The sequence below is a fragment of the Artemia franciscana genome, chromosome 4 (assembly GCF_032884065.1).
Source record: "Artemia franciscana chromosome 4, ASM3288406v1, whole genome shotgun sequence".
In the NCBI taxonomy this organism is placed as follows: domain Eukaryota; kingdom Metazoa; phylum Arthropoda; class Branchiopoda; order Anostraca; family Artemiidae; genus Artemia; species Artemia franciscana.
The window spans coordinates 1,465,934-1,481,049 of record NC_088866.1 but is presented as its reverse complement, the minus strand read 5'-3'; the positions used below and the strand labels follow the sequence as shown (position 1 = coordinate 1,481,049).

General features: G+C 37.5%; 1 protein-coding gene across 1 annotated transcript in view; it reads right to left on the bottom strand.

Moving 5' to 3' along the window:
• LOC136025831 (protein ECT2-like) overlaps positions 1–15,116 on the bottom strand; it is a 108,111-nt gene that overhangs the window by 19,150 nt on the left and 73,845 nt on the right. The window contains exon 14 of the mRNA XM_065701830.1: positions 9,715–9,892. Within this exon, the coding sequence (XP_065557902.1) occupies positions 9,715–9,892 (178 nt within the window). The remainder of the gene's footprint in view (positions 1–9,714; positions 9,893–15,116) is intronic.

Here is a 15,116-nt window from a genome sequence, read left to right as displayed (position 1 = left end):
TATTTTAAATGTCCATGCAGAGACAAGGTAGAGGTGGAATAGTCACACCAATAGCAGTTGATTGACAAAATTAAGAGGCGTAAGAAATTTTATAAGATAACCGTAGATTGAAAGTACTTGTACTATGCCCTTTTTCTGTGCACTTTATAGCAAAGTATGCATTCCGTGAATAATTATTAACTAAAATTAACATGTCAATAAGGAACAATAAATAAAAGATACTTAAAAGAAATTGTTATTCATATCAATTATTTTAACAATGGATAATCGGTTCGGTTTGAATATTCAAGAAGAGGTTGATAGATACGTCATCTGTCACGTCAACAAAAACAATCATGTTAAAGGTCTTTATGTCACTTATTTTTACGATGGGTAATCGGTTTGCTTTGAATTTCCAAGAATAATATGACAGAAACGTCATCTCTTATGTCATCAATAGTAATCGTGTCAAATGTCATCATGTCAATTATTTTGCAATGGGTAATCTGTTCGGTTGGAATTTCCAAGGAGAGGATGACAAAACGTCATCGGTGAGGTCAACAATAATAGTCATGTTAAATATCACCATGTCAATTATATTAATCGGTTCGGTTTAAATTTCCAAGAAGATGACAGAAGCGTCATTCTTTCTCGTCATCAATTGGAATCATGTTTAACGTAACCATGTCAATTTTTTTACATTGCAAAATCGGTTCAGTTTGAGTTTCTAAGAAGAGGATGACAGAAACCATCTGTCACGTCTTCAATAGCAATCATGTCAGTCATTTTTACAATGGGTAATCGGTTCTGTTTGAATTTCCAAAAAGAGGATGACAGATGCTCAGCTGTCACACCATTAATAGCAATCATGTCAGTTATTTTTACTGTGGATAATTAGTTTGATTTGAATTACCAAGAAGAGGAAGACAGAAAAGTAAAAAAAAATGTATGAATTAAGAAACACATCACAAAGCAAATAAAAGAAAAACTAATAATTTGAATGGGTGTGATTGTAAACAACACTGCGGCACCACATAGCCACATACATATGGGCTAAATCAAGTCATTGACGCCGTAGACTACTGAAAAATTTATAGTACAAAATTGAATAGAGTTCCGTTCAAACTGCTTACCAATTCATACGACGAAAAGTTTTGCTGGAAAAAAGGTAAGTCTTGAAGAACAGACCCTTTGAATCAATGAAACTTCTGAGGACTATCATTGACGCAGTAGACGCATATATATTCCGTTCAAACTGCTTACCAATCCATAGAATATGTTTAGTAAAAAAAGACAAGCCTGGAAATTCGCATACTTGTCCGATTTGTGGTGATATTAATGATGATGATTTACCGTTTTCTAAATACATGTCCAGAGCTATAATCTTTAAGGAAAAATATTTTAGAGATTATAAATTTACTACTTACAGATATCTTTAATTCTACAAATCTCTGTGTAATTAAATATATAGGAAAATTTCTAAAATAAAGCCTTAGTTGAGGAAAAAGAGTGCTTTTATACTTGAATTCTGTGCACTATTTTTATTTTCAGATTCCGAATTAGATTATGGCCCTTTGGCTTCAAATTATCTATCAATAAACGCAGTCAAAGACATTTCAGACTCCTGAACTTTCTTATACTCACTTGTGTTTTCGTATATTTTATGTCATATTTCGTGCTAGAAGGCACCTTAAAAATGCCACCAATTCATGATTAGAGAATAGTGATTAATTCCTATCTTCACCCGCCCCCTCAGATCCTTTTCTATATTTATCCGAAGTCCCGTGGAGAATTAGACAATTCGAATTAGAATTAACTCTTTGAGGCATCTGGTAACATAGACATGACACATTCGACTCCGAAACTTTCTTATACTGAGCAATTCTATTTTCTTGTATTTGATGTCACAATTCGTGATAATAGATACATAAAAAGTACCGCAAACTTTTTAATAGAAATTTGAGATCAACTCCTTCCTTGACCAACAGGAATTAATTTTAAATAGCAAATAATTTCATTAAAAGCACCGCAAAATCTTTACTTAGTTAAGTCATTAAGTTTAACGCATAGCCTGGATCTTCACTTGAAAGGATGAAAACATAGCTTTGATTTACAAGCTACTCAAGGACACAGTTCTGGGTGAATGTGAAGAGTCAAAACCCTGTGCATGTTCATTTTTATGGGCAGCCAAAAATTCATTACTCCTTCAGGTCAACCTTCAACCATTTCAACCTTCACTTGAAAGGACGAATATAAATTTTTGGTTTAAAGACTACTCAAGGACCCAGTTCTGAGTGGATTTGCAGTGCCAAAATCATGTGCAGTTCCATTTTTATTTGCAGCTTCGGATTCCTTACTCCGTCAAGTCACTAGATTTAATCTATCATTTCAACCTTCACTTGAGAGTATCACAATAAATAATGGATTTAGAAGATACTTGAGGAGCCAGTTCTGAGTAAATGTGCAGTGCCACACTCATATGCAGTTTTAGCTTTTAAGTGCAGCTTCAAATTCCTTAATCCGTCAAGTCACCAGGTTTAATGCATCACTTTAACATTCACTTGAAAGGACAAATATAAATTTTTGGTTTAACGGCTACTCAAGGAGCCAGTTCTGAGTGAATATGCAGTGCCACACCCATGTGCGGTTTCAGTTTTAAAGTGCAGCTTTAAATTCATATTCTCTGAGGCCAACCTGACTTTTATACATAATAATGATAGATGGTAATAAGCTTACTCAGGCTATGGATGTCAGGTGATTGATTTTTCCAACGATAATTTCGACAGGACCTGTCATCATCAGGTTAAATTCAAATTTCTTTGCAGAAAGTAAAATTACTTTCTGGCAAGAAATTTGAATTTAACCTGATGATGACAGGCACAGGTCCTGTCGACATTATCGTTGGAAAAATCAATCACCTGACATCCATAGCCTAGGTAAGCTTATTACCATCTATCATTATTAGGCTTTAAATTCCTTACTTCGCCAAGTCACCAGATTTAATGCGTTATTTCAACCTTCACTTGAAAGTATCAGAAAAATATTGGATTTAAAGGCTACTTAAGGAGCCAGTTCTCAGTGAATGTGCAGTGCCACACCCATGTGCAGTTTCAGCTTTCAAGCGCAGCTTCAAATTCCTTACTTCGCCAGGTCACCAGATTTAATGCGCTATTTCAATCTTCACTTGAAAGTATCAGAAAAATATTGGATTTAAAGGCTACTTAAGGAGCCAGTTCTCAGTGAATGTGCAGTGCCACACCCATGTGCAGTTTCAGCTTTCAAGCGCAGCTTCAAATTCCTTACTTCGCCAAGTCACCAGATTTAATGCGCTATTTCAACCTTCATTTGAAAGTATCAGAAAAATATCGGATTTAAAGGCTACTTAAGGAGCCAGTTCTCAGTGAATGTGCAGTGCCACACCCATGTGCAGTTTCAGCTTTCAAGCGCAGCTTCAAATTTCTTACTTCGCCAAGTTACTAGATTTAATGCGCTATTTCAACCTTCACTTGAAAGTATCAGAAAAATATTGGATTTAAAGGCTACTTAATGAGCCAGTTCTCAGTGAATGTGCAGTGCCACACCCATGTGCAGTTTCAGTTTTTATTTGCAGCTTCGAATTCCGTCAAGTCACTAGACTTAATGCATCATTTCAACCTTCACTTGAAAGTATCAGAATAAATACTGGATATAAAGCCTACTTAAGGAGCCAGTTCTGAGTGAAAGTGCAGTGCCAAAACCACGTTCAGTTTCAGTTTTTAAGTGCAGCTTCAAATTCCTTACTCCGTCAAGTCACTAGGTTAAATGCATCATTTCAACCTTCACTTCAGAGGATAAGCATATATTTTGATTTAAAGGCTACTCAAGGAGACAGTTCTTGGCAAATGTCCAGTACAAAACCAATTTATTTTCTAAGAACTCTTTTCTACGCGTTTTCTTCTTCACGTAATCACAACCAGAATTGCCACTTCTTGTGTTTTTCTCTAAAGATTTTGAACAGCCAATCTTGAGCTTGGTTTCTTGAGGACAGTTTTTTCGTCAAACAATGGCAACAAAGATAAACAACTCTATATTATTCTTATTCAATATATTTTGAAACCTTGGAAATTGTCCTGATTGAATTTTGGGACACCTTAAAATGTTCAGTGGACATCCTTATCCCAACTTGTCATATCAATAAACAACGACAGAAACGGTGGTGGCAGTGAACAGCGGAGAAAAGGTTCCTCAGCTGTCAATAGCTGAGGCAATGTTTATATTTAAAGGCTCAGGAGTTAGGTGAACTAAGGCCATTTCTTTGAATTACCAAAAAAAAATCAATTTTTTTCTTTCAAGTACATCAAAATGTAAACATTTTTTGCGTCCTGGCTCCAACTTAGGTCTATTGTATCTTTTTTTCGCAAACAGAGGCAGAAACGGTGGTGGCAACAGCGGAGAAAACGCTTCTCAGCTGTCAACATGCTATACAGCTTTTAACAGGGCAATGTTTACATTTAGAGGCTCAGTAGTTAGGTAAACTAAGGCCATTTCTTTCAATTGCCCGAAAAATCTAATTCTTTTCTTTAAAGTACTATGTACATTAAAATTAAAAAAAAAATTGCGCCCTGGCTCCATATTAGGTCTATTCCACCGTTTTTCCAAAAAGAGGCAGAAACGGAGGTGGCAACAGTGGAAGAAACGTTCTTCAGTTGGCAACATGCCATACAGCCTTTAACGGGGCATTTTTTACAATTAAAGGGTCAATGGTTAGGTGAACTGAGGTCATTTCTTTGAATTTCAAAAAGAATTTGTCAATATTTTCTTTAGAGTACCAAGTATATCAAAATGAAAATATTTATTGCCTCCTGGTCCGATATTAGGTCAATTTATGCCTGAAAACCGGGATTTTCTACGATTTTTCTTTGGGTTGTTGTGCAATTATTTTTATTTCGCTCTGTAAAGCTTCTCCTTGTTGCTATACTGAATCGTGAAAAGAAAACAAAAAGCCGGACCAAACGATTGTACCGCCCAATTGTACCTACAACAATCAACAGGGTGTTACAATTGTTTGCTATTGAACAAATATAAGCCAGTAGCACTATGTAAAAATTAAGCAAGAAAGTGATATATTCGGAATCAGAAAAAAAAGTACGCTATTGGTATTTCAATAGTCAATTAAAGGGATAAATACAGCAAAATAGGATAGACTAATTGGTCCATTTAAAAATATATTTCTGTAGGTAATTCAATTAAGTAATAATAATTCGAAGTATTTAATATTGAAGTACTTAAATTTCAAACATATTAATACATATCTTAGAATTTTAAGTTGTTCAATTATATATATATATATATATATATATATATATATATATATATATATATATATATATATATATATATATATATATAATATTAGGGCTATATTCACACAAAATCTTAACTGTTAAACCAAGGTTGTTTTTGTTTTACCCAGTTTAATGCTAATAAATGACAGTGTCTGTCTTTTGCTACAACAACCAAGATGCGGCCAGGCCAGCTAAGTTGTTGCAGTTTTATTTTGTCAAGTAAGGCGTGTTTGATCTTGAGGCTTTCAAACAGCCTAATATTAGAGATCCTGTCCAGGTACGTAATGCCCGTAATACGGCGAAGTGACTTTGTATCGAATGCGGCTAGGTGACGTTGGTCATCTGTTATAAGGGTCATTATTCGCAAGCGTAGATGGCAATGGGGATTATTACTGTATTGAAGAGTCTTGTTTTCAGCAATGTCAATAAATTCTTGTTCCTTCAGATCGGCATCAAGGCTTTAAAGCTAGAGTTGGCAAGCGCCAGGCGCCTCTTCATATCCTTCGAGTGATTGTTATTGGACGTCATAAGGCTACCAAGGTAGGTGAAATCTTCAATTCATTCTATTTTGTCACCACCGAGCTGGAGGTTCTGGCGCTCCGAGATATGGTTACCATATCCGATATGAATCGATCTATATCGATAGATCTATATAATATCCGATAAAACCGATATGGTTACCACCGAGCTTTCTTGGGGTTCTGGCGCTCGTGAACAGAGCATGGCTGTTGTCTTTGAAAAATTGATGGTCATTCCAAAACGGCTGGTGGTTGACTGGATGTTGTCGGCCTGCGACTGAAGGTCCACGAGGATCTCATTTATTTGGTGGATGCAGTCTGTATAAGCTAGTTTATCAATAAATGTTGCCCCGACGAGGACACCTGACGAGTTGTCAAGGAGTGATAGGACGGCGGTAAGGAACAGGTTAATCAGCTGAGGTGAAAGCAAGTCGATGTTTCAAAGCTATCAGAAAGACCCTCTCCCATCAATGACACGGCTTCCGAACTTTAAGTGTATATCTCTGATCAATGATACTAAGTTCTGTGGTATGCCAAAGTGGAAAAGAATGTGCCATAGACCTTCTCTCCATATGAGGTCGAAAGCCTGCTTAAAGTCAATGAAAAGGTGGAAAATAAACGTCCAAGTTCAGGATTTTTTTCCATAGTCTGATAGACCGTAAATATCTGATCAATCGTTGACCTGTTTTGGCGGAGATCGGCCTGATACTCTTAATAACAGTTGAAGATATAGCTCTTATACGCTCTAGCATTACCCTAGTGAGTATTTTAGCGGCGTGGCTCGTAAGGCTTATAGGCCAGTAGTTGTCACAGATTGTTTTCGAGCCTTTCTTATGGAGTGGAACTATCATGGCTTCACACCACGAGGAGGGGAAGTGATCTTCCCAAGTAGCAGTAGCAATTTTTAGGTGTAGAGCAACAGAGGGACCGCAATTGACTTTTAGTAGCCCCATTTGGATTCCATCTGGGCCTGCAGCTTTGTTTGTCCTTAAACCCTTGATAGTCAATTCTACCTCAGAACCAAGTGGGGGTAGCCTTGGGTCTGTGGCGATTGCGGGAAGGCTGCTAAGCACCGATGGGTCTGGGAGGACCGTTGAGTTTAATTTGCACTCTAAGTGTTCTTTTCATCTGTTTCAGATCCCGTCTGTACCTTGGATATGGTTACCATCTTCATCGATGAGGGTACAGGCTTTCACTCCCTTTTTTTTGGTTAGCTCCTCCACTTGCCTATACATGAAGTGAAAGTTACTTTTTTGAATGCTATTTCGCATTGCTCACATTGTTACCTTATATAGGAGCGGTGAGCATGGCGAGTGACTTTCTCTACCACGTTTTAATCGTTTGTACATATCTGGACATTCTCTATCTAGTTTGTTAGCGTGGATGAATTTTTCTTCGCATAATGAGATTATCTCATCCATGATCCAATGTTTTTAGTCCGCCTTTTGGACTCCCATGTTCGACTGGGCAACATCGCATATAACCTGAGAGCTACTCTTCACAAGATTATCGATGTCATCCTTTGATACTTAGCGGGGATGTCTAGAGGAGTTCAGAAATTCTTTCGGAAAGAGTAGCGTTGTATTTTTGTCAGATAGTTTTGTCTTTTAAGATGTCTACTCTGAATCTGGGGGGCTTTTTGGAGAGTTTCGCGGCCGCTTTTAGACGTAGTTTAAATGAAGTAATAACAAGCGAGTGGTCACTGTCAAAGTCGCCGACAGCAGAAGTGACTGTGTTTGTGATGGAAGATTTTCATTTGCAGTTGCAATTTGCGCAAATTGTCGGCTGCCATTGACGCGTTAGATCTAAACGCATGCCCATCGCCGGTTTCCCGAACTGATATTGCTTCTCACATTCATTTGTTTGCTCATAATCCATAAAAGTAAAAAAGGGGTTTCATGGTTGACGTCAGAACAGCGGTAAGCCACTCCTCTTTGTCCCTAGCAGGGACCAACTATATCTCCTACGGATTCTGCGCCCTTATGGCATCTTGTATCACCAACAACTTACCCATTGCTGGGGGAGCTCATTGTGACTGGCGAGACGTGTCCAAATGCCGGTGAGCCCTGCCAAGTGCACATCAGAGGGGCCACCTCCTCCTCCACCCGTATTTATGTCCCCCCAAGTGAGGGTGTTCCAGTCTTATTCCAAAATACCCAGAAAATAGGGGTCTTTTGTAGAGTTTCTCGTTGTTGCTACACTAAATCATGAAAAGAAGCAAGCGAAAACTTACCTCGTTTAAACGAAAAGTGAACCGAACAATTGTAACTACAACAAATATTAAGGTGCTACAATGTTTTCTATTGACAAATATAGGCCAGTAGGAATATGTCAAAAGCTAAATGAAAATATATCTTTTTGCTTATTTTCTGCTGGCATTTCACAGACTTTCTGTATTTTTAAACTTGGCACCCGCGAAGTGTTAAAGCTGCATTTTTGCATCGAACATCTTTTGTATTAAAAATTAAGTTTCCAGGTTTTCCCAATTTTTTAAATACGTATATGATTATGTAAGGTTCCACTTAATCAACTTAAAAAAACATATTTTATTTTTAAATGGTTATGTAAGTTTCCACTTAACCAACAAAAAAAAAACATATTTTATTTTTACATGGTATATGGTTATGTACGTTTGCACTTAACCAACTTAAAAAACGTATTTTATTTTTATATGGTTGATGGTATGTGGTTAAGTAAGTTTGGACTTAACCAAATTAAAAAAGCGTAATTTATTTTTACTGTCCTTAGTAATTAAGTTGCATGGAGACAAAGTTGGAGGCAAAGATGACGAGGGTGATCAACATGGCAGTTTTTGTAGAGGAATTTACTATTTTCATGTTGGTGACTAATACAATATATATTTAAGCCCATGACTGTCTGAATTACTTCCTCTGTTTCACTGTTAGTATTATGACAACAATAAGTTGGACGTGCAATAAATTTCGTTGGTGATATCAACTGAGGCATAAGTCAAAAGCTATATTAAGAGGATGCAATATCTCAAAATAATTGTACAAGCCTCGGCTTATCACCTCAAAGACACAGGGTCCTTAGTGAATTCTCCCAGAGGAATAGCCACCATCGGTAGCTATTGAAAATCTGTGATTTGGCTATGAAATTTGATGGAAAAGACAATGAAATCTTACGTAGCCTGCGTCAGCAAGGTTTTCAACCAAACAGGGTAGCACCATAGTGAACTCCCAAAGCTGCCAAATTGATCAAATGATATTTCTTTCGAGCTGATTTTTAATTGTGCTCCATTTAGTCGAAAAACCAAAATACACTTTCTGATGATGTAATTTTCGTTAAAACTAAAAAAGGGAAAAGTTAAATGGCTTTTCTAAGATTTTCGGGAAAGTAAGTGTCGGTTTTTGGTACTTGTCGTTTATTCAGATCTCTTATCCAAGCTGAACAAGTTGTAGCAGGACCACCCAACCAATTCTGAATAATTTTGCGATACAAACTAAAAAAACTATGCATAAGAAAATCGAAAGATACGAAGCAATAATATTAGTAGGCAGTAGTCAGTAACAAGTACACACTAACAAGGACGTGCATAGAGGGGGCCTACTCCCCCTATCCCAAATTTATGGCTACTTCTTATTCAAATTACCAAATAACATTTTTTTAAAAATAATTCACCCTCCCTCCAAAAAAGAGAAATTCGTGGGTACATGCCTGACTGCTGATATAGGTTCTCAGATTCATGTCTAACCAATTCCATTTTTGGCTTCTCTAAGGCAAATATGAGGTCAAAATCAGGGGAAAATACAAATAATTCATAAGTTTTTACGACAGGTGTTTATACAAACTATCACTGATATAGTTTGTATGGCCATTAATTTGGCCAAACAAACTAAAAAAGAATTTATATAAGAAAATCAGTTTCCAACCTTCGGTTTCGTTTATGTCCACTATTCTCTTGATATGGTGCAACGGTATAAGCTCTGCGTGTTTATACAGTTTATTTGGTGTTTTTGAGGGTGTTCCTACTCTGGATGGTGTTCTCGCCGGTAACGGAAGAGTTGAGGTGCTTGCACCAGATGCGAACTTGTTTCGTTTTTTACATACCTATAACAAGAAGGAGTTATTCCATGGTTGGTGTAAGTATATATAAGATTACTATTAGATTATACAATCGTATACGCACATATAAGATTAGTACCATGTACGAGAATAACATTTCCGCGGTTAAGTTAGGAAATGAGGTTAGCAGTTGGTTTCGTGTTAAATCAGGAGTTAAGTAGGGTTGTGTTCTATCCCCCTTTATATGGATCATTTTGTTGGACTTTGTCCTAAGGAGCATAGGAAAGGCAAAAGGAGAACTTGGAATCAAATAGCGAGGAAAAAAAATTCCTGAACCTTATATTATGCTGATGATTTAAGCACCCTAGATGAAACTGTGAGCAAAATCAGAGGTCGACCACAACGAGATATACAAGAAAAGTGCCTTAGTGCCTTTTCCATTCAGAAAAAGTTACAAAAAGTGACTATTCAGAGGTACTCTGAAAGTACTGGCCAGGTAACTTTATGGGTAATTCAGTTCAACAAGTTGATCATCTCCGCCATCTTGGTTTTTATCTTGATTGCCATCTGGCATGAAAATGTCACAGTGACGCAATTTCATCAAAAATTGACCGTAGGGTAGGCATACATCGACGTCTGCAGTACTTTCTTCCTCAAAGAATACTTGTAACTATATATTATTCGTTGGTTTATCTAAATATTTCCTACGGACACCTCCTATGGAGCAGTAGCTTCTTATGCAACAAAAGAAGAGTGCAAGTTCTACAAAAAAAGCTGTAAGAACAACCGGTTAAGTATGTCCAGGATGTACATGGCGCCTGTGCTTGTTTTAAGTCCCTGAAGCTCATTAATGTAGGTCAGATAAGAGATTACAAAGCTGCTGTTTTTGTGTTTCAGTGTATGAATGGTTTAACCCCAGATGTTTTTAAGGGTTTTTACCAAATTAATAGTGACCTGTATAATTATGGAACTAGGCAAAGTGATAATATAGTGGTAGATTTGCTTCGCGGTATTGGGTCTTCATTTTTAATGAAACACCTGGGTCCACCTGTATGGAATGAGCTACCATTGAACATGAGGGCGGCGGAACATGTACCTCAGTTTAAAAAGAATTTAAAAGATTTTTTGGGGGAAAATTGTTGAATTTTATTATGGCTGTTAGGGTGGGTAGGAGGGAAAGAGGACCTGGAGAGGTAAGGGTATGGCTGGGAAGGTAACAACGGGCAGGGGCCAAGGTGGCGTTGGGAGGACAGGGTGGGGGAGGAAGGGTTGAGTATTGAAGAGTGATAGAGACTTCAATTGTTATTATTGTTTTTCTTTTATATTTTATTTATCTATTATTATCTTTAATTCAGTTATTTGTTTGTTTATCTATTTTTTCATATATATAGGTTATAGTTTATTTAATTTTGGTTTAATTATTATATATTTCATTAAATAATTGAGGTTTAAGTAAATAGTTGAGTTAAAAGGTAAGTAGCTACGTGGGCTTCCACGTGTCTGCAAACCCTTATAGGTTTTCTCCAGCAGGAAAGGATTATTTAATTTATTTAAATGTTTGTGAATGTGGACTAATAAACTCATGAACTATTTTATTGAGAACTGAGACAGAGGGACTGAACAGGTCCTAGTCTCTACTTTTTTCTTATATCTTGCCTCCAGGAGTCCTCCAGTTTCGCTGTGGACGACGAAACCAATAAAAGTTCCAAATAGGGACAGGTCCTTTTGTTAGACAGTGAAACAAATATATACAAAAGCTCTAGATACTTCGATTATATATCCAGTCATCATTAGAATTCTTTCAAAATTTGGCAGAATGCTCTTGCTCTCCTTCTAAGCAGGGACTTTAAGGTCCTGGCCTCTTAATGGCGGCGAGGGAAAAAAAACCTTGCCACTAATTTGGACCCATAAAATTTTATTAACTTGATTTGGCGACGGTTTATACGTCGATTTCAGTTTGTTTAATACATTAAATTAAATGGAGGAAAAACAAATAGGATTTAGGCAAATTTGGCAAAGTAAGAACATAAAAAAAATTATAGTGTGTGACTGAGAATCTATAATTTGAGATTTAACTATAAGGGTTTGTTATGATTGATTTGATGGGTGCAAGGCCTAACAGGAGGGAGAGGGATCCCTCCCACACCCGGATCCACAAGTCCTCTGATATGGGTTAATAGCAAAATCAAAAGCTTGAGATGAAAAATAAATGTAAAACTTATGCAAAATTAATATATAAAGATTTAAAGATTTTTCTTTGGAATTTCAAATTATTTCTTGTTTTATACTCTTGTGTCATACTACCATTACTAATTTCCAACAAGTAACAGTCTGTTGTCCACTATATTTTTACATTAATTTTCTAGTTTACTGGCTAATTTAAACGCGCTAACTACATCAAAGTTTGAAACTGCATTAAAGTTAATTTAATGACAATTTCAATGGAAAATCAACAAAAAGTGACATGCTAAAATAAAGGTGACAAAAAGTGATTTTAGTGACTGCAGCCAACCCCTGCAAAATGAATGAGCTTTTAGAGGGTTTTGCGAGTTCAGACAGCTAGAATAGGTTTAAAAATTAATGTTCAGTAGACTAAGTCACTAAGACTAGGAATAAGTGAAGATGAAAAGCCTTGATAGAAAATAATTTTGATCAGTGCCAAGGTAACGCTGGGTAACGAAAAGATTGATCAGGTGGACAGCTTCACTTACCTTGGTAGTATTATTAGCAAAAACCGTGGGAGCAATGAAGATATTAAAAGTAGAATAGGGAAGGCTCAGGGTATTTTTCACAGTTGGAAAAAGTTTGGAAGAATAGGAAGATAAGTCTGCAAACCAAGAATAGAATTGTTGAAGCTAATGACAGCTGTAAATATGGCTCTGAAGCATGGGCGCTCCAAAAAGCAGATGAAGACTTGCTGGATGTTTTCCAGAGAAATTACCTACGGGTTGTTCTTGGTACCCGGCTGACTGACCGTATTTCAAACAGTAGGCTATACGGAAAGTGGGGCTCAATCGCGTTTCCAAGGGCTATAACGAGAGAAAGGTTGGGATGGCTAGGGCACGTTCTGTGGCTGAAGGATAACAGATTGTCAAAGATTGTCTTTTTTGGCCAAACGTCTAGGGCTAAACGGAAAGCAGGTCATCCGCGGTTGGGGTGGGAGGATGTGATAAAGAAAGATTAAAAATAAATCAGAACTTCCTGGGAGGGCGTAAAGAGGGAGGCTTTGAATAGATTGGGATGGAAAAAGAGCGTGCGTAGCAATGTTGGTCTCAGGCGGCTTAGTGCTAGGGTGAGTTTTTTAGTAGTAGTAGTAATACAAGTACATTCGGGTAGTAAATAGAAGTTATACCATGGGTGATTTAGAGGTTATACTTGCAGTAAAAGAGGTGACATAATGGTTGATATAACGGCATGGTAACATGACTAATAGCTGATGAAGACTAATTTGTCTTTCTCTACTGATTCCATATTAATTATCGAACAAAAACCGTTGGTTGTTGGACTGGGTTTTGGATCCAGAGTAGCTCAAAAACATTCCTTACGATACTGAGCCCCCACATGAAAGCTTGAAAGAAATCTACATGATATTCAATAAACATTCACTACATACGGAAATCGTGCTAAGCCACGATTTTGGGCCACGGTCTCCTCGTAATTATCTGCATCCATCTGAGCATAACTCGGGTGTCTCAATCATCAGACTTTGATTGCATTTCATTGGGCCTGTAGACTTGAAAATCGAATAAAAGAACAAGAGCTAAGAGCTCATATGGCACTTGTGACGAGGCGAGAAGAGCTAAGAGCCAAGAGATCATATGGTATGAGCTCTAACAAAATTCTATGAATCAATAGATTGATTTAAAAAGGAAAATAAGAGGCTTAATGCCGGTCAGGATTTGAAATAAGAGCTCTGAGTCACGATGTCCTTCTAAATATCAGAATTCATTAAGATCCGATCACCCACTCGTAAGTTATAAATACCTAATTTTTTCTATTTTTTCCTCTCCCTTTAGCCCCCCAGATGGCCGAATCTGGGAAAACGACTTTATCAAGTCAAATTGTGCAGCTCCCTGACACGCCTACCAATTTTCATCGTCCTAGCACGTCCAGAAGCACCAAACTCGCCAAATCACTGAACCCCTCCCCCCAACTCCTCCAAAGAGAGCGAATCCAGTACGATTCTGTCAATCACGTATCAAGGACATTTGTTTATTCTATCCACCAAGCTTCATCCCGATTCCTCCGCTCCAAGTGTTTTCCAAGATTTCCCCCTCCAAATCCCCACAATGTCAAAAGATCTGGTCGGGATTTGAAATAAGAGCTTTGAGACATGAATTCCTTCTAAAAAACAAATTTCATTAAGATCCGATCATCTGTTCGTAAGATAAAAATACCCCAATTTTCACGTTTTCCAAGAATTCCGATTTCCCCCTCCAACTCCCCCAAATGTCACAGGATCTGGTCGGAATTTAAAATTAGAACTTTAAAGCACAAGATCCTTCTAAATATCAAATTTCATTAAGATCTGGTCACCCTTTCGTAAGTTACAAATACCTCAATTTTCAAAATTACCCCCCCCCCCCCCCCAATTCCACCAAAGAGAGCCAATCCGGTCCGGTTATGTCAGTCATGTATCTTAGACAGGTTTCTATTCTTCCCATCCAGTTCCATCCTGATCTCACCGCTTTAAGTATTTTCTAAGATTTCCGGTCCCCCCAAACTGCCCCCCCCAATTACGCTTGGTCCGGTTGAGATTTAAAACAAGAAATCTGAGTTACGAGGTCCTTCTAAATATGAAGTTTCATGAAGACCCGATCACTCCTTCGTAAGTTAAAAATGCGTAATTTTTTCTTATTTTTCAGAATTAACACCCCCCCCCCCCAATAGAGCGGATCCGTTCCAATTATGTAAATCACGTATGTAAGACTTCTGCTTATTTTCCCCACCAAGTTTCATCCCGATCCCTCCAATCTAAGCGTTTTCCATGATTTTAGGTTCCCCCGCCCCAAACTTCCCCCAATGTCACCAGATTCGGTCAGGATTTAAAAAAGAGCTTTGAAACACGATATCCTTCTAAATATCAAATTTCATTGAGATCTGATCACCCGTTCGTAAGTTAGAAATACCTCATTTTTTCTAATTTTTCAGAATTAACCCCTCCCCCAACTACCCCAAAGAGAGCGGATCCGTTCCGGTTATGTCAATCATGTATCTAGGACTTGTGATTATTTTTCCCACCAAGTTTCATCCCGATCCCTCCACTCTA